Genomic DNA, 23,414 nt, shown 5'->3' on the forward strand with positions numbered 1-23,414 from the left:
CACACACACAAGCAGATAAGCATAGAAGAGCTTCCTCAGAACCTAAGATGTGGGGAGTAGGATGGGAAAAGGAAGAGGACGAGGTACATTGTGAGGCCAGAGTACAGTGATTTTGTACCTATGGTCTCAAGTTTTTTCCACTTTTTTTCTTGGCAGGAAAATGAGTGGAGAAGCCAATAATATCAAGAAAGCCCAATATCTGAAATGGCCCTTCTCCTCTTGCCCTAGCTGATTCCTACCCTTCTTTAAGATTCGGGCCATGAGTCTTCTCCTCCAGGAAGCCTGTCCTGACATGATGCCCTCAAGCTGGGTCAGTTGGCCATTCCTCCATACCCTAATAGCCTCTTATGCATGCTTCCTCCGAGCTACAATTGTCTGGGACCACATCATTTTCTCCAGAAGAACAGAAGTGCTCGAGGGCCAGGACTTACTCAAAAGGACAGCAGTGCCTGGCACTGAGGAGGCATCCCATCAGTGGTGGATGAACACATAAGAGTGAATCACGTAATGAATTGAGATGACCTGCTGTGGGTAGGGACGGGTGAAACAGGACATGCGTGTGAGACGAACCAGGTCAAGACAGTGAACCTCCTCAGCTACATCAGCCCAGGGTCAGGAAGACAGTCAGGCATGTGGGAGCTGGAAGCAGGACATGAGAAGTGTCCATAACAGGATAAATGAGGATGACAAGCATCTACCTCACTGCACTGAGCTGAGGGTTAAAAGAGAAATGTACCTGAAGTCATAGCATAAAGCCTAGAACCAAAGAAAGTCCTCAATAAAGATGGCTAATACCATCATCACTTTCAGGAAAGACACCTCATTAGCTTCAATGCTAGTCTGATCCTAAAGTATATGCTTTCAGAATAGATAAGAACAGAAGTGACTTTGCCAACCAAGTCAATATTGAATTTATGATCCAAGGTATGTGTGTGTGTATGTGTGCATTATGTATTTGCCTGGCTGAGTTCCTGAGTCAGAGAGAATTATGAATTCTTTCTGCTGACACTGTTATAAGGTGAAGAAAAGGTTGAAGCTGACTGGTTTGCCTAATCAGAACTTAAGAAAAGAATAAAGAAATCTAGCATTTTACAGAGAATCAATGGGAATAATCACCTCTACAACATCACTGCAGGGATGGCATAGATAGAAGATGACTAGTAAGAAAAACCAGTCATTGGACGCTAGATAGAAAACACTTAATGGAAAAGACAGCCACTTACTTGGCCATTTAACTCTTTCCACGTGAGCTGACATGACCTCGATTTTCCTACCTGTAATGTGTGGGTTATAGAAGATCTCAGGGATCGTCTTATTGTTGGTACTAAAAGGTACACTTGGGATTAAACTAAATCGGCATTGGACTGGCATTAGAAAATCTGAATTCAGGTCCCAGCTCGGCTGTTTCCTAACTGTGCAATTGTGAACCTCACTTTTCTCCGTTTCTGAATCTCTCTAGGTCTCAGTTTTCTTAGATGTAAGATGGGCTAGTAACATTCATAAGTTGTTGTGAAAACAAAGATCAAGAAAGTGAAAGTAGTCTTTTGGAGGGAAAGAGCCTCAGGAGTTTACAAGGGTAACTGAGAGGCTATAAATACTGTCACAGAATACGGCCATCAGGGAACTGGACCGGTCACTAAATTAAAAATGGGTCCCTGCTGCCCAAAGAGAAGATTGAAAGTCACCATCCAGCAAAAGGCCCCAAGAGCTCTCCTGTTGCCATATCTCCAATGTGGACCAAAATTCTTGATCAGCTGAAATCAGCCTCCTTGGTTTTGCCTGGAGAAGCCAGCAGTGGTCTGTCCTTTTCCAGAGAGCTTTGCTTTGTATGCGGGGAGGTAGGGCAAAGAAAAGGAGGGGAAAAAAAAAAAAAAAAGAAACCAATTCAGGAGCTTGGAGTCCAAAGAACAAAACAAGTGAAATGTGTGTTTGTGGGCTGAGGACAAACAGGACAGAATCCTCAGTTCCTTGCCAGTCCTCAGTGCCGGGCCTCTCTGAGCAGGCTAAGGAAACACTTTCATGGCAGGGGAGAAGGGTGTGGCGGGGAGGATCACTGCGCCAGGGGGATACATAGGGTGGGCGTGGGGGGATGCTCTCATGGCCACTTAGTGTTCCTTCTGCTTCTTCCCAGCCTGCCTGAGCAGAGCAGAGAAGCAGGGAGGAGGGAGGGCAGCAGCCCAGGAAGGCGGAGGAGGGCAGTCCTCAGCAGAGTCTGCAGCGGGGTTACTCCCGGTCAGTGCCCTCCCGTCCCCGGCTCCAGTTTCAAGATCGCTGTAGTCTCTTTTGTTTAACATGAAAAGAAACCACAGGGATCAGCTGCTTGAGAAGTGGGTGGAAGAGACAAATAAAAAAAAAAAAAAGAGAGAGAGAGAAGTCGAGAAAGATCATGTCAGCTTCCAAGGCCCAGATACTCTTCTTAAAAGGACCCAAGGAGGGTCTCCCAGCCCTGACCCTATTCCAGGGGCAATGGCCTAGAGAAACTGCGGCCAGATTCTCACTCCTGGCTTTATTCGTCTTAAGCAGGACCTTGTATAAACACGACTGCAAAACATCTCTCTGCCAGAAAAGAGCTGGGAACAAACATACTCAGGTGTCTTCTGGGGTATTTTTTGTTGTTTCAGTTTGTTTTCCTGATGCTAGGGCTCCACTTTCTTCTTCAAGGATAGCTCCCGCCTGCTTCACTGAGACAGCTGGACCCTCCCCAGGAAAACCAGGGCTTGCCTGGGAAGTTCAGGGTTCTGGAGAAGGGGGTAAGACAGGGTGACCTGGCTGCTCCCTGGGGTGACTCCTTAGAGCAGATGAGAGGAGGCTGGGAGCCGGGGTGTACACAGCTTCGGGAACTCCTGCTGTTCATCTGAGCCAGGGTTCCCAACCCAGAAGTTTCCTTCTCTACAGTGAGGGCTTGCCAAGGAAACTGACACACTCGTGAAAGATCCCAAGTTCTAGAGTCTGGCTAACCTGATTCCTATCTCAGTTCCAGAATTTTCCAGTTATGTGCCCTTGGAGGCTTAAACTCTCCAACCCTACATTTTTCTGTAAATGGAGATCAGCTATACTAGGGGGTGGATTAGGTAAACAGTAATGACAGTATAGAATGCCCTGAATACTGACTCACACATACTGCAAGAGAATATTTGTTGTTATTCAGTTGCTCAGTCATATCCAACTCTCTGTGACCCCATGGACTGCAGCAAGCCAGGCTTCCCTGTCCTTCACTATCTCCTGGAATTTGCCCAAACAGAAAATACAAGTGGAGAAATTAAACAAGTTCAAAACAAAACAAATGTTGATAAAGTCGTAGATGACACAAGTGAAGAGTTCCTTAGAGAAACTACAATATTTAGGGTTGTGCTTCCTGATATCTGCAAGTCCTGGGGAAGCCAGAGTCTTCTGAGACCCACAGGACCATCACAGCTCCAGGAACTACATAGTCCTTATTCTACATAGAATGGAATTTGATTAATTTGATTAATTAATTAATCAACAAATTTCTAGACAGCTACTGAAGTCAAAACACTAGAGCTGTAGTTCCAAGTAGTAATATTTCTCGGTGCTCCTTGAAGGCAGGAATCTGTAATAAAAGAGATGCTGTACAAAGACAGGATCCCTGCCCTTGCCTTCCAAGAGGACAGGGACAGAAGGTCAGAACAGAGCTGTGAACCTCCCAGCCCGCTCTGCCACTACAGAATCGGTCAACACTGAAATCAGGGGATGGGAAGAGACCTGACACATCTTTCCTGGATCCATCTGCTAAGGCAACGGCATACCTGTCTTACTGAGAAGGGGTCAAGGTGGAAGAAGGGGTCAGGAGCCCCTGGAACAAGGATTCATGACAGCTGATAAGAAGCTGAATGGTAAACAGGCCCCCAAACAGCCAGTGGAGACTGTGGCCCCAGAGGGAGAGAGTGGGTGAGCTGTTCACACTGGTCAGGAGCTCTGTAAATGCAGTGGGCATGGGAGGTACAGTCAGGCTGGCTTGGGAGGCCCAGAAGGAAAAGAAAGATAACACTGAAGAGGTAGCATTAGCCCCAGGGAGTTCTAGACCTAAAGAGAAAGAGAAGAAGAGACAAGAAGCCATCATCAGACAAAGTAAAAAAATAGCTGGGTGACCACCTCATGGAGGCCCCTTTGAAGGCCAGGGAGGTAGAAAGGAAGGGGAGGATGCCCGGAAAAGGCAAGGAGCAGAGAGAAGGTGAGATCAAAATAGGAGGAAACATAGTCCAGAAACAGAAAGACCAAATCAAACAGAATGGGCCAACAGAAAATGATCTGGGAAGAAAGAGGAGAGTTGGAGGAATTCATGTGTTTTGCTTAAAAATGAGGCCAGAGGCTCTTAGCACCATGAGTGAGGGATCAGAATCAGCCTGCAGGGCCCTGAGAAGCCAGGGAACAGGGGAAAGGAAGATAAGTTTATGAATTAGGGGCTGAGAATGGGTTCTTTCCAGGCCTGGATTAGGAAGAATTGTTCATATATAAGGTATAAATTGTTTAAGTTTCTCTTATTTTTAAAATTAACAACACGTCTTAAGGGACATGGTAGTGCTTTGTTGGCAGCAAAAGGGGATCAACGTGTACTGAGCATCAGACACATTGTATGTATTATTTTCTACAATCCTTAAAACAAGCTTATGGGAAAGGTATTATTTTTCCCATTTTTCAAATAAGGAAACAGATCCAGAGATGTTAACATCCTGCTCAAGGCCACAGAGCAAGCAAGTGGTAAATTTGAACCCAATCAGCTCTGGCTTACACACCTTTAGCTCTTTCAACTATATAGGAATTAAGTAAATCATTTTATTCTTTTAAAATGCTTTATAATGATTTTGCCATCAAAAGCTGGCCATGCTACTCGTGGAATAAGGCAACGTGGCAACATGAGATGGTGCAAAGATGCTGAACCTGGAGATCAGATAGACACAGATTAAATTCACGGCTTTACTCAGTCACCTTGGGCAAAAGACGTAACCTGTGAGTCTCAGTTTCCTCATCGATAAAATGGGGATAATAATACCAAGGTGTTGTAAGACTTGAATGTAATAACATATTTAAATGTAAAATGGCATCATTACCTGGTACAACTTAGTCTGTTGGACAAAGTGTCACTCTAAGATCGCCCCTCTATACCTAAACGCAACAGTGATGAGAGCGCCAGAAATGGAAAGGTTTCAAGGAGAAACAAACTGGAGTTCCATATTGCTCTTTGCCACCCACAGAGTAAATAAACCTCATACTGGAAAAGCAAGAGACATGAAACGCTATTCTTGATGTTAACAATCCAAACTCTCTAAAGGCAGTCTGATATCGTGTGGTACATGCCGTCCAGTAGTCGAGTACAATTGTGCTTTCTATTCTTGTCTGGGCAGAGCTGACCTTTGATTCAATTTAGTTTGAGCAATATTTCCATACAGCAGTACAGCACTGCATCCCCCTGATGGCAGCCCAAGCTGGGGCCAGACCCTGCCCTGGATGGCAACCAACAGGCTGGGTTTTGAGATGCTGCCTGGCTTTGACAGGTCTGGGGAACTTCCACATTGTGAAACTCTAAGGTCTCAAGTCAGAACTTCTGATAAGTGCATATGGATGTGAATTGCAGTCAGCCAAAAATTTCAAGGATTTCCAGTTTGATGATATAATGTTGACACACGGGTCATCTGATCTCCCAAGATGACCCATAAGGGGCCTCAGAAAGTTTGAGGCTGCAGCCTCTACTTCAGCAGCTGCTCATATGGAAGGAAAGGGGTTAGGCAGGGAAGGAGAAGTGGCTGTGAGTCACAGGATGTTCTTTCTACACGGGCCTTGGGGAACGTTCCACCCATGTCTATTACCATGAAGCCAGGAAGAGGAGGAAGTCTGGCATTTCTCTCGGAAGCCCTCTTGTCTCCGCTCTGATCCCAGTCCATCCATGCCCAGTATCCTGCGACCTGAGAAATTTTCTGGCTACCCTTGGCTGCTCTCTATAGACTGTAATAACGTACTAGCAGGGAGTCAAAGTCTGGAGTTCTAGTCCTTTTCTCGCCCTTTGCCAGCTGTGCTTCCTTAGCCTCTCTGAACTTCAGCTCCTTTGTGTACACAAAGAGGAACAAAATTCCCTATCTCACATGATGGTCATATAATGAACTGAAGTATAAATAAGGTGCTTATGATGTGACAAATATTGTGCTAAATGCTTTATGCTTATTAGCTCATGATTCCCCATGATAGCCCTGAGGGAGGACTGTTACCTCCATTTGAGAAAACTGAGACACAAAGACACAGAATTATCCAAGGTCACACAGTCACTAAGCAAAGCCGGGATCTGGACCAAGGCAGTCTGGCTGCCAAGTGTATGTTTACAAGATGATAATTTTACAACCTCCTTCCCTCAACTCCCTGCCACAGCCAGCTACCTTGCCATGTCACTAAAGCCTGTCCTGCCCTCAGGGGATCAGGTCTTTCTGACTTTCAAAGATTAAAGTAGAATTAAAGGTCCATGCAGTGAGTTTTCAGTATTACCTGTAAACCCAACAGCCAGAAAGTTATGATTCATTTCCCTAAGTAAACACCAGCATAACCCTCAGGACTTTTTTCACAAAACTCTTGGTCAGAGCCACATCAAAAAAGCCAAACAAGCCAGATTTGTAACATGAATACATAGCAAATAACAGCCAGACCACTGACACTCAAAAGTCTTGCTGAAAGGATGGACAGACTCAAGAGCCAGGTCAGGATCAGTGCTGCCCCAGGCCTCCCCTCCAGTCCTTCCCTCTTCTGACCCTTGACCTCAACAATATGGGATGTCTTCCAAAGGGACATCTCCAGTGCAGCGACAGAGTGCCCAAAGTTCTTCCTTGCTCTTCTTTCCTGGCAAAGTTCTCATGAGCTTCAGAGGATGCCCTCTGGATAGAAGGCATTACAGAAGCCCTTGAATCAGGAGCTGTGGGGAGACAGTTGTAAACCTAGTCCTCATCAGGGGAAGCTGAGCTAAGGCGCCCAACTTCATGGAGCACTGTTCTCATGGGAAGTGTCATTCACACGGACTGTGGTATACATGGCATCCTCAGAAACGTGTGACCTGGCAGCCTAAGTAAAGCCTGAAAGACCTCCCTTAACTGTCCCCACCTACCTCACTTGGTCCAATTCAGCAGGTCCAGAAAAACGATCTTCTGAAGTCCCACATAGCACCTACTGAGTGAGTGAGCAAAAGTGCTCAGTTGTGTCTGACTCTTTGTGACCCCATGGACTATATAGTCCATGGAATTCTCTAGGCCAGAACACTGGAGAGGGTAGCATTTCCCTTCTCCAGGGGATATTCCCAACCTAGGGATTGAACCCAGGTCTCCCACATTGCAGGTGGATTCTTCACCAGCTGAGCCACAAAGGAAGCCCTAGTACCTACTGGGCTTCTGTTAAAAGGACTGCTATGGCTATAATGTGAGACAGGGCCAGACACATAGAGACCTAAGATCTTGGCTGAGAATGAAAGCTGCTGAATCTCATGCACAGGGGAGATTGGGGTCTGGCCCTCCAGCTACAGGACAGAAGCCAGAGCCCTGTCCACTGCACCAGGCCACCGTGGATAATGATAGAGAAACAACAGTGCCTCCTCAAGCCAAGAAGGAGAAGACTCTTGAGAGTCCCTTGGACTGCAAGGAGATCCAACCAGTCAATCCTAAAGGAGATCAGCCCTGAATATTCATTGGAAGGACTGATGCTGAAGCTGAAGCTCCAATACTTTGGCCACCTGATGAAAAGAACTGACTCTTTAGAAAAGCCCCTGATGCTGGGAAAGATTACGGGCATGAGGAGAAAGGGTCGACAGAGGATGAGATGGTTGGATGGCACCACCAACTCAATAGACATGAGTTTGAGCAAATTCCAGAAGATAGTGAAGGATAGGAAAGCCTGGCATGCTGCAGTCCATGGGGTCACAAAGAGTTGGACACAACCGAGCAACTGAACAACAACTTCACGCCAAGGAATTGTCCCTGGACCAGCATAAGAAATGGGGAGGCTGAGGGAGCATCTAGGGTTAAGAGACAAGAGACAAGAACCCAGGAGACAAGAGCCCAGCTACCTACGAAAATGAGAGACAGTGGCGAGCTGGGGAACTTCTTGCAGGAGATGTGAGGGTGGCCCACCCCAGGAGGCGCCCCTCCCAACTTCCAGCCAAGTAGGAAGTATTAACCACTGAAGTGAAGTGAAGTGAAGTGAAGTCGCTCAGTCGTGTCCGACTCTTTGCGACCCCATGGACACCAGGCTCCTCCATCCATGGGATTTTCTAGTCAAGAGTACTGGAGTGGGTTGCCATTTCCTTCTCCATGGAACTTCCTGACTCAGGGATCGAACCCAGGTCTCCCACATTGTAGACAGATGCTTTACCGTCTGAGCCACCAGGGAAGTCATTAACCACTACATATGGTATAAACTCGAGAGGGTCCAAGCCCATGTTGCCATGGAGATGAAGGAAAGCTGTAGTCCAGATGCCAGGATTCAAGAAAGGAGCAAGGCACTGGAGCAAAATCAATGTTAGAGCAGAAACATCCAGCAGGAAGCAAGCTAATGAGCCCATTAGGTATCAGTGAGCAACTCATTTTAAATAGTTCTAAAGGAAATAAGGACTTCCCTCGTGGCTCAGATAGTAAAGAATCTGCCTGCAATGCCGGAGACCTGGGTTTGATCCTTGGGTTGGAAAGATCCCCTGGAGGAGGGCAACCCACTCCAGTATTCTTGCCTAGAGAATCCCCATGGACAGAGAAGCCTGGCCAGCTACACTCCATGGGGTCACAAAGAGTTGCACACAACTGAGCAACTAAGCACAGCACAGCACAAAGGAAATAAACAGTAAAAGGTGAAGAAGAAAACAAAGGGACACCTCCTTCCCCAGCCCAGTCCTGATCTGAGCAGCTCTGGCCCCATCCAAAAGGCCTTAGTTCTGGCCAGCCTGCTGGTCATTCCACTGGAAAATGCCTGATTCCCAAGAGGAGGCTGGAGTGGTGCACAAGCCTGGAGGGTGGTGTGGAGGAAGAGGCCAGGGAAGAAGACAGTCCTTCCCATGCCCCAAAGTCTCTGGAGGGCTGCTGTGTGAAGCCTGAGGCTGACACAGTTTAGAGGGCTCTCTTTAAGAAAAACAGTATTTTTTAAACATCCTACTTCGGCAAGTTTTGATTGCTGAGATCCCTACCAGGGCCTTGGAAAGGAGTTCTGAAAGTGAAACTCCTTTAGCTTCTCAGTAAATCCACTTCAATCCACTTCAAGACTCATAGCAGGCTTTCTAGGAAATGGTAACCCACTCCAGTATTCTTGCCTGGAAAATTCCATAGACAGAGGAGTCCATGGGATCCCAGTCGGACACAACTGAGCATCTTCACTTTTTCTGGAAAGTAAACCTTGTAGAAGAAAGCAAAGCAAGCCAAGATTGTTCTTAAGACTTTTTTGTCATTATTATTAATTGAAACCCCTGGGGACCTGGGTTCACACAATGGATCAACTTGAAAATGACATGTGCTGGGATTTTATACTTTTCAAGGTGCTTTCATTTGACCCTCAAAATACTCTGTGAAGGAGAAAGGACAGGTATCATCTCTCACCTTCATTCCGCAAAGATTCCCTGGCTGCTTGCCTTGTGCCTGATTGTACTGTGCTATCTTGCTGATGCTTGGGACAGAGTTACAAACAAGGCCCAACCCTGCCCTCCAGGGGCCACAAGCAGGGGCCAGCCCACAGCACTGCTCAGTCCCAGGTGATCCCCCACCCAGGTACCAAGTTTCCAAGAGGCAATATGTTCAGGTTATTTCGCCGAAGTCCCAATTTCAAGGCAAGGGAAGCTGAGGCCCAAATAAGATTAACAAACTGGCAAAGCCAAACAGGTAGCCAGAAACAGATGGGGAGGTAAACTGACTCAGATTAATTCCATGTCAGCTGTGTGCTATGACCTCGCTATCAGTCATCCATCCACACAATGTCATCTGATGTAATGTTCAACAACCCACAGGGCTTCCCTGGTGGCTCAGATAGTAAAGAATCCTCCCGCAAGGCGGGAGAAATGGTTTCGATCCCTGGTTTGGGAGGATCCCCTGGAGAAGGGCATGGCAACCCACTCCAGTATTCTTGCCTGGAGAATCCCCATGGACAGAGGAGCCTGGCGGGCTACAGTCCAAAGAATCAGACACGACTGAGCAACTACACACAACCCACAGAATACCTGATCTCCATTTTTCAGGTAAACTGAGGGTCAGAATAAATCAAAGCATGCCCAAGTTTCACACTTAATGAGGGACAGAGCCTGATTTTGTTCCCCAAAGGATTCTTTTTGTGGGGGGAGCAAAGTCAGCAAAGACCTATTTTTACCATCTTGGTGACATCACACCTCCCAAACAAATCTTAATACAAAACCCAAAATGCTTTCTTTTACAGCAGCAATTTCCAGTCTCCCATCTCTACAAAACTACTCACACAAGTTTCACCACACCCACATAAAATGATATTGTCTTTAAATTAACTTTAAGTAATTTTTCCCTATTTAACAGCCTCATAAGCAATAATACTGTGAAATTATTTTGAGGTGAGTTAAAATTAAAAGTTGTCATCTGTGTACTGCTCAAAACCATCTCAGATATCATACAAGATTCACTTAAAGAAATGCTCTTTCTTGCCAGACTGCATCTCAGAAAGACAGAATCTAGACCTGTCACTTTTTCTAGAGCTTTTGAGAACTTGTGCAACTTTTACATTTCCACTGGGTTGGAGTCATGACGGGGACTTAAGAAGAGTGAATGCTCCTCACCTAGACTCCCAAACGTAATTTAATCCCTGTCCAACCGGGATGGATATACATTTAGGAAGAAAACAAAATGTCCAAAAAGTTCCAGTGATGAGAAAACTGAGTGAGGCCCCTCTGTAAAGCTTCCTGCACGTGCTTATAAGGATGGTTTCAAGGATATGACAGCTTGACTGTGACTTAACTCTTGAACTGGAGATCTTCCCAGGTGGGAGATTAATGGAACAGCTAGAACAGAATGAGAGAGCACTGTAGAAAGAGCACTGCATGGAGCAGCAGAGCTTTAGCTGTATTCCATTCCCAGAATATCCCTCCGGTAGCTATGGAAATTTGGGAAAGTCCCTCCCCCACCCCTGGCTGGATCACAGTCTTTTTTCTAGAATAGAAGCTCCATATGGACAGGGGCCATATTTGTTCTGTACACCTCTATGTCTCAGCACCTAGAACACTGGTTGGGACATACAAGTGTTCAATAAATACTGGCTGAACATTTGATTCAATCAACCCATTTGTCTATAAATGAACTAACGGACGTCTAAGGTCTCATCCAACAAGTGGAAATAAAACAATGCCCTAGCCCAGTAAACCATGGGACTAGAAAAGAGTATTTGAGCAGACATCCCCCTATCCACAAATTATCCATGGATGTATCAATGGAGTTAGCAGGTGAAGTGAAAAGGAAGAACAAGACAAGTCCTCTAACCAGATCACAGGAGCCTGGTGCCCAGCACAAAGACGACATGGGTTGGTAGGTCTGTAACAGCCTGAATGGCACTGTCCAAAGGGGCTGTTAGTCTCCAGCAGACTGATCCAAACCTCCAACGCTGGTCCCACAACCACCAACGACTTGGATGAGAACAAAGAGAGCTATTTATCAAATTTCTACATGACAGGGAACAAGCAGCACTAGTAAATATAATACATGGCAGAAACAGAATCTGAAACAGTTTGAGTAGGAAGAGATGACATAGGGAATCTAAAAATGTAAAACAGAAAAGAGATAGATATTCTCCCTTTAGGTTCAAAAGCCAACAGCACAATTCAGAAATGGAGAACAAGTAACTTGCGATACTCTGTATTTAAAAGGCTCTGCAGCTCAGGTTGACTGCACGTGGTGAATGAGTCAACTGTGTGACGTGGATGCCAAAAAGCCTCATGCAATCCAAGGCTACATTACAGAAATATGGTGCTCAGAGCAAGAGAGTGAAAGTCCCTTCCTGCTCTGTGCTGGAAGACTGTTGTAATTTCTGATAAACTTCAAGAAAGACAAACACTGAAACACAACCAACTGCCTCCTCTGAGAGGCAGAAATCAGGAAGTGGGGGGTGTGGTAGACATTCCAGAAGAGGAATGGAGGACTTTTAGCCTAAAAAGACAACAGATTTCAGGAAGAGAGGGAAAGAAACACAAGAGTTGTCTATAAACACTTCAAGGGAAATAGGTTAGCCTCTTTCTCTGGGAGGTACGGAAGATCAGTGAATATATTCTGATAATTAGAATACCAATATTCTAATTTTGGGTATTCTGCCAATACCCAAAATGAGCTGCTGTGGGAGAGGCAGGTCCCTGCCACCTGCCATCCCTGGGGTAGGCAGAGAAAGTTGATGGGGGCAGGAATCCAACCAAAGATCCTGTCCATCTGCAGTGTGACAGCACAAGAGAGCTGAGCCCATCATGCTCTGAGTAGGGCTTTCACTGCAGAGAAACAGAGGTCTCCAAGTCAGGATCTACACTGATATACCCCAGCCTTGGACTCTCTGAAATATAGTGCATGCATGTGTGCGTGCTAAGTCACTTCAGTCGTGTCTGATTCTTTGTGACCCTATGGACTATAGCCCTCCAGGCCCCTCCAGGCTCCTCTGTCCATGGGATTTTCCAGTCAAGAATACTGGAGTGGGTTGCTATGCCCTCCTCCAGGGGATCTTCCTGACCCAGGGATCAAAGCCACGTCTCTTACATCTCCTGCATTGTTAGGCGGGTTCTTTACCACTGGTGCCACCTGGGAAACCCCTCTGAAATCTAGAGTGTTATTCAAATTCAGCAAAAAGTTACTGATTCCACCTCGGAAGAAGCAACATTTCTCTACATCTCCCTCTGGACTGAGGCTGGGCTCAGCGCTATAAGAGAGCCAAGAAAGGTGGAAGCTGCAGGGCAGAAGTGGCCCTAAGAAGTAGCTGCAGGGCAGACAAAGGTGAACGGAGAGATAAGCTGTGACAGGAGACAACCATAATCAGAGATCTCTCTTCAGAGCTGTGGAGAGAAAGTTGTTTGAATGCAGGTTTGGCTTCTTTTCTCAACCCTGACTCATGTCTCTAGTTTATATGTGTCTTAGGAAGCACCCACCGAGATCTGAAACTACTCCCCGCCCTGTGCCCCATTCACAGTCCCTTTCTCCAGCCATGCAGTGGAAGGCAGAAGAACAAGGCCAGGTGCTCAGAAATACATTACTGATGCACAGGAGTAAAATCGGCTCCTGTTTATTGAACATCTACTATGCGCCAGACACTGTGTGAGGTTCACAGTTCACACTGCAAGTTACCTATTATTCATAGCTGAAGAAATTCAGGCGTGGAGAGGTTAAACATCCTGGCCAAGATAGCACTCCAAAATCATCATAGCTCATATTCATTAAGTGTTTACTTGGTGCCAGATGCAGTTTTTAAGCAGTTACATGTTTCAACTCCTCTACTCCTCACAACAATCCTATGAGCTAAAGTTCTCCTACTGGCTCCATTTTACAGCTGAGAAGTGTGGCCCCAAAAGGCCTGAAAGGACTTATTCACAAAGTCACCAAGCTACAAAATAATACACTGTAGCACTCTTTCCTCTGGGTCCCGCTGTCTCTGCAGTAGAAGAAATAACCCTGACTGCCTCTGGTCTACCAGGCAGGGGGCCCCCTGCAGATCAGGAAAGACAAATGCCTTGAGTGGTGGTGGTTGTCTCTCTGCGTCCTGTGCTGGGACAGACAGGTGTGCAGGATGGGGGCCTACAGGGCAAGGAAATGGCATCCAGATGGCCTGGCCATGCACCTAGGAGCAGAGCAGCTGCAAGCTCCTCAGAGCTGACCCGGAGCCCAGGCACGGCCACACTTGTTTTTCTTGTGAAACGACACCTCCCGCTCACCACTTCCCATACAGTTTGCCTCCAGGTAAAGCACAGTCCAGCCACCCAAGAGAAAGCTCCAATACAAGCCTGGTTTAAACTCCAGCACTTTACACTATTTCTGTTTTCACCAAGTGGATAGCAAACTGGGAGGCCTCTCAGCAAAAGCCAGCCCACCTATTCCTCCCAAACACCGAACTAAGAAAAAAGCACTTTCCTGGAGCAGTGGTGGCAGCTGACTGGTGATGGGGTAATTTATCACTCAACACTGTTTAGAACCACCAGTGCATGGAGACGATAAAAAGCGACTGACTCTTAGTCAGCTTCATTACCGCTTCTGAATTCTCTACAGACCATGCAGGCCATCACAACCCACACCTGGGGGCATGCTCCCACCACCCCCATCCCCTGGTTGGCCACTGCCTGGAAGGCTGCTCCATGGTGACTTCTGCAGCCAGCGCCTCGGCCAGCAGGCTGCCTGCTCTCAGCCACTTCCTAGATGGCAATAAACTGCCCAGGCCCTCACCAGATCAGAGATAAGCATGTCACTTTTTAGAGATCAGAGGTTCAAATGCTCATTGACTAAATCAAATGACTAGCGGGATGATGAACTGAGTTTTTCTTTTAGAAGTGAATGCTTAACTTTCACTTATCCATATCAAGTTGCAACTTTATCTGCTCTTATATGCACAGAAGCATCTGCCCATTCACGGCAACCATATGGCCATCTCCATAAAATGAGGTTGGCAGCAACCTGCACCCCAACTGTCCATAAGCCAGGCCAGTGCCATTCCTCTCTAGGGGGTTTCTTTTATGTCCCCAGAGGAGGCCAGGGCACTCATAATCTCTGTATTTTCTTCTCAAATACATCCTGCAGAGAGGCCTTACAGCCTAGCCACTGAGGAGGAAAACCCCACAGGGAAGAGCTAAAAGGAACAAGTGCCAGGACGCGTCAGCTGCTGTCTCTCCCCGGTGCAGGTTCATTTCCGATTATGAGCCAATTCACAGACGGATTTTGCTTACGTGAGCTGAAACGCTCGATCTGGTATAACGTCTTCAAAACTTTGCGTATGTCCTTCATGCTGGTGTCTCTGTGGCTGTACAAGAGAAGCCGCCGAGCGTCTGAGAACAGGCGAGACACACTGCAGGGGGAGCAAGAAAAGCAGAAACGTCCTGGTTAGACCAGCTGTCTCTCCAGTTCGAACAAAGTATCTGCCAGGAACACCCAGCTTGGCTGCAGGGACCCTGCAGGCCACCCCTGACCCACTCCAGCTGCCCCCTCACCCAGCCTCTGAGATGCTATGCTCCAACCCACCCATCCACCCACCCACCCTGCCCCAAACACTCATCCTCATGTATCCGTACAACCAAACCTTACCAGCCTTCAAGGCCCAGTCCACATGCTGCCTCTGCAGGAAGCGCTCCCTCACATGCACATGCGCGTGCAAACACACACACACACACACACAGGCCCCCAGGACCAACTTATCCATGAAACACAGCAGACACAGTACCTAAGGCCCAGGATACACTTAGGGGTCCACAACATTTTTAAATTTCTTTTAAAATCAGGAAAAAATTTCTGAATGAATGCATATCATTAATTTAGTCCGGAATATACTAATCTTTATACCCAACACAGTTAAAAAATAAAATTTTTAATGCTGTTTCACGGAAAAAGGGGCTCATGAAAGTCTCGAAGCCTAAGGCCCACGCATGCTGTGATGGAGCCCTGCCTGCCTGGCTCAGTCTCCTCAGAACTGTCCTGCTGCGTCTCCTGCAGCCTTTAGTCCTTTCTAACTCCTGCCATGCTTCTGTGTCTTCCAAGAATCTTCAATGGCTCATTTGGCAAACACTTACTCAGCCCTACCTATGTCTGTTGTTGAAACCATGAGCCAGGAATACAAAAGTGATGAAAGATGCCCTTCAGGGAGCTTACACCCAGGGCCAAAAAAGACCTGTAGACAGAAGGACAGACACTACAGTGTGACAGGGCACCCATGAAGGAAGAAAGGAGATCCGGGAGCAGAAAGGACCAAGCTCCCCCAGCCTTGGCTAAGCTCCCTGAGGACAGGCCACATCCTCTACACACCTCTATATCCCAACTTCTGGACCAGCGGTCTCCCACACACAATAAACGTTTGCTAAATAAGTGTTTGCTCATTAATGCATGAGGCTGATGTGCGTGTCTCCCTTCTCTACTTACCTGCCAGGTTTTGGGGGGTTTTTTTCTTTTTCTTTAATTATTTTTTTTATTGAAGGATAATTGCTTTACAGAATTTTGCTGTTTTCTGTCAAACTTCAGCATGAATCAACCATAAGTATACATATATCCCCTCCCTTTTGAAGCTCCCTCCCATCTCCCTCCCCACCCTACCCCTCCAGGTTGATACAGAGTCCCTGTTTGAGTTTCCTGAGCCATACAGCAAATTCCCATTGGCTAACTATTTTATATATGGTAATGTAAGTTTCCATGTTACTCTTTCCTTACATCTCACCCTCTCCTCCCCTCTCCCTACCTCTCTAACCTGCCAGTTTTTTAAGGAAAGGCCCCCAACCACAGAACTGTCAGCTATATAAAAAATCTACCAAAATGAGCTTACAATGTTTTAAATTTTGGCAGCAATTCTCCCTGGTCTCATTCTTTGGACTTTATCACATAAACCTTCACAAAAGCACCTTCACTCAAACCCAACCATTTAAAATTCCCCGGAGTCTGAGAAAGGAAAGAAGAAGTATTAACTGACAAGTTTGGGAAAGAAAACCTGATCCGGTACTTACATGGACTTGTTAAAGTTTCCAACAACTCCCGGAGCCTCACCAGGAGTTGGATAACGGAAACAGGGGTTATTGGCGTTACAGATAATCCCCTGAACCCAAGGAAGTGTTCCTGCAGAAGGCATGGCTTTGTTTGGAAAGTGGCCTGTTGAAATTGAGGAAGAGAAAAACACAAGGAGAAACATTAATACTTTGAAGGATTTGGGACTTGATAGCAATCTTTTTCTCTTTTGGTTCCACCCAAACATTGTTCCATCCCAAACCTGTCCCATTCTCTGAATCCCAGAAATCTGCCACCATAGACTGATCATGAGTGGGAAATGTGGCATCAGATAGCAGTTCTTAATCTGCCTGACATCATCTGTAGGGTTGGATTCATGACACCAGCTTTGGAGAAGTGACCAGATCGTACACAGAAGGTGCCTGGAGGGCAGCAAGTATGAGACCCTCATTCCTTCACCTTCCACCACCCACTTCACCCTTTTGAGACACAGAGAGACCCTGGTGATGACTTAATCCTCTTCCTTCATATTTGAAAGAAGAAACCATCGTGAGATAAAGTGGCTGATGAAGAACACTCAGGGACTCAGTGGGCAGAACCAGGGGTAGAACCCATGCTTCTGTGATCTCAGTCATGTTCCTTGCCTTATACCTGTGGTCTCCTTTACAACTCAATATTAAAAAAAAAAAAAAAAAAACTAAGATCATGGCATCCAGTCCCATCACTTTATGGCAAATAGAAGGGGAAACAATGGAACCAGTGACAGATTTTATTTTCTTGGGCTCCAAAATCACTGTGGATGGTGACTGCAGCCATGAAATTAAAAGATGCTTGCTCCTTGGAAGAAAAGCTATGACAAACCTAGACATTATATTAGAAAGTAGAGACATCATTTTGCTGACAAAGGTCCATATAGTCAGAGCTATGGTTTTTCCAGTAGTCATGGATGTGAGAGCTGGACCATAAAGAAGGCTGAGCGCCAAAGAATTGATGCTTTCAAATTGTGGTTGTGGAGAAGACTCCTAAGAGTCCCTTGGACAGCAAGGAGATCAAACCAGTCAATCCTAAAGGAAATCAACCCTGAATATTCATTGGAAGGACTGATGCTGAAGTTGAAGCTCTAATACTCTGACCACCTGATGCAAAGAGCTGACTCATTGCAAAAGACCCTGATCCTGAGAAAGACTGAAGGCAGGAGGAGAAGAAGCAACAGAGGATGAGATGGTTGGATGGCATCACCAACACAACGGACATGAATCTGAGTAAACTCCGGGAGACAGTGAAGGACAGAGGAGCCTGGTGCGCTGCAATCCATGGGGTCACAAAGAGTTGGACATGACTTAGCAACTGAACAACTCCTTTATCTGTTGGTTCTTCTCATCACCCCCATTACTGTCCCCTGTGGACCTCTGTTCACCTTCTCTACTAGTTCCCAAGCTCCTCAAAGGCACTCGATGAAGGTGCTGACTTAGGATCAAATGTCATCTGTGAAGCTACATTAGCTGCTGTTGCTGCTTCTCTATCCACCAAAACAACAAGCCCCCTCTTGCAGGCCATCTCCTCTCTTTCCCTTCCCTTCACTACAGAGGAGCTTCTTACAAACAGCAGGACTGCATGTACAGGGACTTGTGAGAGGCATCAAAATACAGTTTGGTTCATGGACATGAGCCATGGAGTTGCTTAAGCAGATCAAGATAAATGTGCCCTGGAACCTGAGTCTCTTAACTTGAGTCCAAGCATGTGTGGATTCCTGTGACAGAAAGGCCGAGGCTCCAGCACTCATCATATTCTCAGGATTACCTGTGACCCCCAAAGAGTTGACAGTCATTAAGAACCAAGGCTGTAGGTGGTGAAGAGCCATAGAGCTTCACAGGGTTTAGGGTTAGACCAACAGTTTCTGCAACTTGCTAAACAGAGACTTTGGTCAAGTCAGTGACCCCTTAAAGCCTCAATTTCTTCATCTATAAAATGGTGATAACAATAGAACCCATTTCACAGAGCCATAGTAAGTATTACATGAGTTTTTATAGGCAAAGTATGAGTCCCTGGCACAGGGTAAGGATCAGCGAATGGGCCCATTAGAGTTACTGCAGCACTTGGTGGCCAGCCTACAACAATACTTCCTCAACACCTGCCCAGCTAGGAGCACTCCTTCCATCTCACAGCCCCCACCTCCCTCTAAGGCATAAACCCATTTTTTTCAGTTTACATTTTCATGCAAATGGGCTAACAGAGTCTCCCCAGAAGTTCACCCATAGCCAGGACTTGCGACATTTTGCATTTCAATCAGATCAGTTCAGATCAGTCGCTCAGTCGTGTCTGACTCTTTGCGACCCCATGAATTGCAGCACGCCAGGCCTCCCTGTCCATCACCAACTCCAGGAGTTCACTGAGATTCACGTCCATCGAGTCAGTGATGCCATCCAGCCATCTCATCCTCTGTCATCCCCTTCTCCTCCTGCCCCCAATCCCTCCCAGCATCAGAGTCTTTTCCAATGAGTCAACTCTTCGCACGAGGTGGCCAAAGTACTGGAGTTTCAGCTTTAGCATCATTCCTTCCAAAGAAATCCCAGGGCTGATCTCCTTCAGAATGGACTGGTTGCATCTCCTTGCAGTCCAAGGGACTCTCAAGAATCTTCTCCAACACCACAGTTCAAAAGCATCAATTCTTTGGTGCTCAGCCTTCTTCACAGTCCAACTCTCACATCCATACATGACCACAGGAAAAACCATAGCCTTGACTAGACGGACCTTTATTGGCAAAGTAATGTCTCTGCTTTTGAATATGGTATCTAGGTTGGTCATAACTTTCCTTACTGGGGTCCTTTTATCTGTCTTTTTCTTCTGTCCACATACCAACCAGAGAAGCAACATCCAAAACAAGGATGAAACAAGATCTGGTCCTCTGCAGGGACTCTGGCCTCTTGAGCATTTACTCAGTTAATCCCCTTATCTCCCTGTTAATAGTTCAAGGAAAACCAAACAAGGTCCCTTGCCTGAGTCAGCTGCTCCTCATTCAGGGGAGATTTATGTAACCCAACCAAATACTCGAAGGACCAAGGGATTGTCCCCTTTTAACCTCCAGGAAATGCTGGCACCAAAGACAGGGTGGTGCTGGTCCAGCACACTGACAAGGTGCTTCAGACTATAGCCCAGTGGGTGTGGGCACACCCTTCCCCATGTGTCATGTCCCATCTGATTTCCAGACAAAACCAGGATGAGGATTTGGCATCAGGTACACAGGATGATGGACTCTCATGATCCAGGGAAGCGATTAGGATTTTCATGGGTCTGGGTCAAACTGGGAAAGATTAATGGGGAAGAATTATATACCAACCCCTTGCTCCCAGAGACAAGACACCTCTGCAAGCATCAGTTTAACTCTCTGCCCTTCTAGCCAGGTCCCTAGAAAGTGCTGAGAACAGGAAATAAAGCTGCAAGAACTGCATTGATGGAAGGCAAAAGTTTTATCACAATAAACTGTGGAAAATTCTGAAAGAGATGGGAATACCAGACCACCTGACCTGCCTCTTGAGAAACCTATATGCAGGTCAGGAAGCAACAGTTAGAACTGGACATGGAACAACAGACTGGTTCCAAATAGGAAAAGGAGTACATCAAGGCTGTATATTGTCACCCTGCTTATTTAACTTATATGCAGAGTACATCATGAGAAACGCTGGGCTGGAAGAAGCACAAGCTGGAATCAAGATTGCCAGGAGAAATGTCAATAACCTCAGATATGCAGATGACACCACCCTTATGGCAGAAAGTGAAGAGGAACTAAAAAGCCTCTTGATGAAAGTGAAAGAAGAGAGTGAGAAAGTTGGCTTAAAGCTCAACATTCAGAAAACTAAGATCATGGCATCTGGTCCCATCACTTCATGGCAAATAGATGGGGAAACAGTGGAAACACTGTCAGACTTTATTTTTGGGGGCTTCAAAATCACTGCAGATGGTGACTGCAGCCATGAAATTAAAAGACGCTTATTCCTTGGAAGAAAAGTTATGACCAACCTAGATAGCATATTCAAAAGCAGAGACATTACTTTGCCAACAAAAGTTCGTCTAGTCAAGGCTATGGTTTTTCCAGTGGTCATGTATGGATGTGAGAGTTGGACTGTGAAGAAGGCTGAGTGCTGAAGAATTGATGCTTTTTGTGTTGGAGATGACTCTTGAGAGTCCCTTGGACTGTAAGGAGATGCAACCAGTCCATTCTGAAGGAGATCAGCCCTGGGATTTCTTTGGAAGGAATGATGCTGAAGCTGAAACTCCAGTACTTTGGCCACCTCATGCAAAGAGTTGACTTATTGGAAAAGACTCTGATGCTGGGAGGGATTGGGGGCAGGAGGAAAAGGGGATGACAAAGGATGAGATGGCTGGATGGCATCACCGACTCGATGGATGTGAGTTTGAGTGAACTCCGGGAGACGGTGATGGACAGGGAGGCCTGGCATGCTGCGATTCATGGGGTCGCAAAGAGTTGGACACAACTGAGCGACTGAACTGAACTGAACTGAAAAGTCTTATGTTAGGTATAGGAATTTCACAACATTTCTGAGAATCAGTGGTCTGGATTCAAAGAGATCTGGGTCAAAATTCAACAACTTGCCCAAGATCACAATCTCAGTAAGTGGCAGAGCCAGGAAGTGGCATCCAAACAAATCCCAACTTTTCTGATACTAAACTCTGTGATTTCCACTACACTGCCTTCCTTGCTTGTGATAATTCCAGAGAGAGACTAGCCTAACAGATGAAAAAGCTGAGTTTTCCCTAAAATGGTTACATCAGCAGGGCTTAGGGTAACATTTATATAAAATCAAATGTGCATTTGCTCATCAACCTTTGAGGTTCCAAACACAAAAGCAGAATTACCTCCCAGGCCCACAAATTGAGTGTATATTTCCTTGTATGTGCTTTTCCTTTTTGGTAAAATCAGAAAATCACATCTGGTAGAATGTTTTCAGGTACTGTTTTTTTTTTAACTTGAATATATATAATGTGTAGCAAATTAGCAGATGAATAACTGTCAGTATGTGCCCTGAAATACATGGGATCAGACTGGGAACACAATTCAAATGTGACCCCAGCCCCACCACTTCCCTGAAGAACTGTATCCTGTACACCTATGGGGCTGGTTCTTTATCAGCTGAGCTACTAGAGAAGCTGCTTGCTCCTTGGAAGAAAAGCTATGACCAACCTAGACAGAATAATAAAAAGCAGAGACATTACTTTGCTGACAAAGGCCCATCTATTCAAAGCTATGGTTTTTCCAGTAGTCATGTATGGATGTGAGACCATAAAGAAAGCTGAGCACCAGAGAATTGATGGTTTTGAACTGTGGTGTTGGAGAAGACTCTTGAGAGTCCCTTGGACTTCAAGGAGATCAAACCAATCTATCCTAAAGGAAATCAGTCCTGAATATTCATAGGAAGGACTATGCTGGAGCTGAAGCTCCAATACTTTGGCTACCTGATGTGAGAACTGATTCATTGGAAAAGACCCTGATGCTGCAAAAGATTGAAGGTGGGAGGAGAAGGGGACAACAGAGGATGAGATGGTTGGATGGCATCACCAACTCAATGGACATGAGTTTAAGCAAGTTCTGGGAGGTGGTGATGGACAGGAAGGCCTGGATAGCTGCAGTCTATGAGGTCACAAAGAGCTGGACACGACTGAGAGACTGAACTGAACTGAACTGAACTGATGGGGCTGATGGGCTGTGGATGGAGCTGGATAATTACAGGAAAAGTCACTGGGGCCATAGAATAAAGGTCCCAGCTAAACTCCCCAACAAATGCTGATCTTTAAGATTGGGGCACTTTTGCAGTGTTAATCCATCTAGCAAGCTCAGCCAGGAGAGAAAGATTGAAATTGTGGGATAACACTCACAACAACCATGAAAAAATAAAATGAAAGTGTTAGTCGGTTCTTTGCAACCCCATGGACTGTAGCCTACCAGGCTCCACTGTTCATGGAATTCTCTAGGCAAGAATACTGGAGTGGGTAACCATTCCCTTCTGGGAATCTTCCCGACCCAGGGATTGAACCCAGGTCTCCTGTGTTGCAGGTAGATTCCTTACTGTCTGAGCCACCAGGGAAGCCCCACAACAAACATATGGGGTAAGCATCATTCCCCTTTTATAGAGATGAGTAAGCTCAGTAAAAAGAACCTACGTCACTTGCCCAAGGTGACCTGTGTTGAAGCCAAGAGTCAAACCAGGTAACCTGACATCTAGAGCATGTGTTCTTAGCCACTATTGTATTCTCTATGCTCACTGAAAAGGCCATCATCCAAACATATGATTGGGAGTCAGATGACCTGAGTTTTATTGCATCGCTGTCACTTAATAGATGTACCTCAGACAAGCCCCTGAACTTTTCTGAGTCCCTAGTTACTTATTAAGAAATTAAAGCAAATGATCACAAGGATAAAGTCCATTATACGAGGTTGTTATGAGAATCAAATGGAATAATATTAGTCGATCTGAGATATTCTACACAAATGCTGCTTAAAATTATATGTCCCATGATTTACAACTGTGCGATAAAAACATAATGTATGTGAAAAAGCCTGGCAGGGACCAGATGACAGTGATGTTAAGGTATTGCCTTAGGGAGCTTTTTTAATCACCCCTCTCTGAGCTATCAGTAAGACTATTTTATTTTCATGATTGAAAATGTATGAAACAGATGTCAGCTATTTTATAACTACTATTATCACCATTCACTAGGGCTGAAAATGGTTTCCTGAGTTGATGGCTTATCAAATAATCG

The 23,414-nt window shown here is 45.9% G+C and overlaps 1 protein-coding gene across 3 annotated transcripts in view; it reads right to left on the reverse strand.

Moving 5' to 3' along the window:
• Positions 1 to 23,414, reverse strand: part of ABCA1 (ATP binding cassette subfamily A member 1) — a 137,593-nt gene that overhangs the window by 78,828 nt on the left and 35,351 nt on the right. For all 3 annotated transcript variants that reach the window (XM_019966667.2, XM_019966669.2, XM_019966668.2), the window contains exons 4-5: positions 16,640 to 16,781; positions 14,882 to 15,000 (exon numbers count right to left, since the gene is read on the reverse strand). In XM_019966667.2, coding sequence (XP_019822226.2) covers positions 14,882 to 15,000; positions 16,640 to 16,781 — 261 coding nt within the window. The remainder of the gene's footprint in view (positions 1 to 14,881; positions 15,001 to 16,639; positions 16,782 to 23,414) is intronic.

Source organism: Bos indicus, chromosome 8 (genome assembly GCF_029378745.1).
Source record: "Bos indicus isolate NIAB-ARS_2022 breed Sahiwal x Tharparkar chromosome 8, NIAB-ARS_B.indTharparkar_mat_pri_1.0, whole genome shotgun sequence".
NCBI lineage: Eukaryota > Metazoa > Chordata > Mammalia > Artiodactyla > Bovidae > Bos > Bos indicus.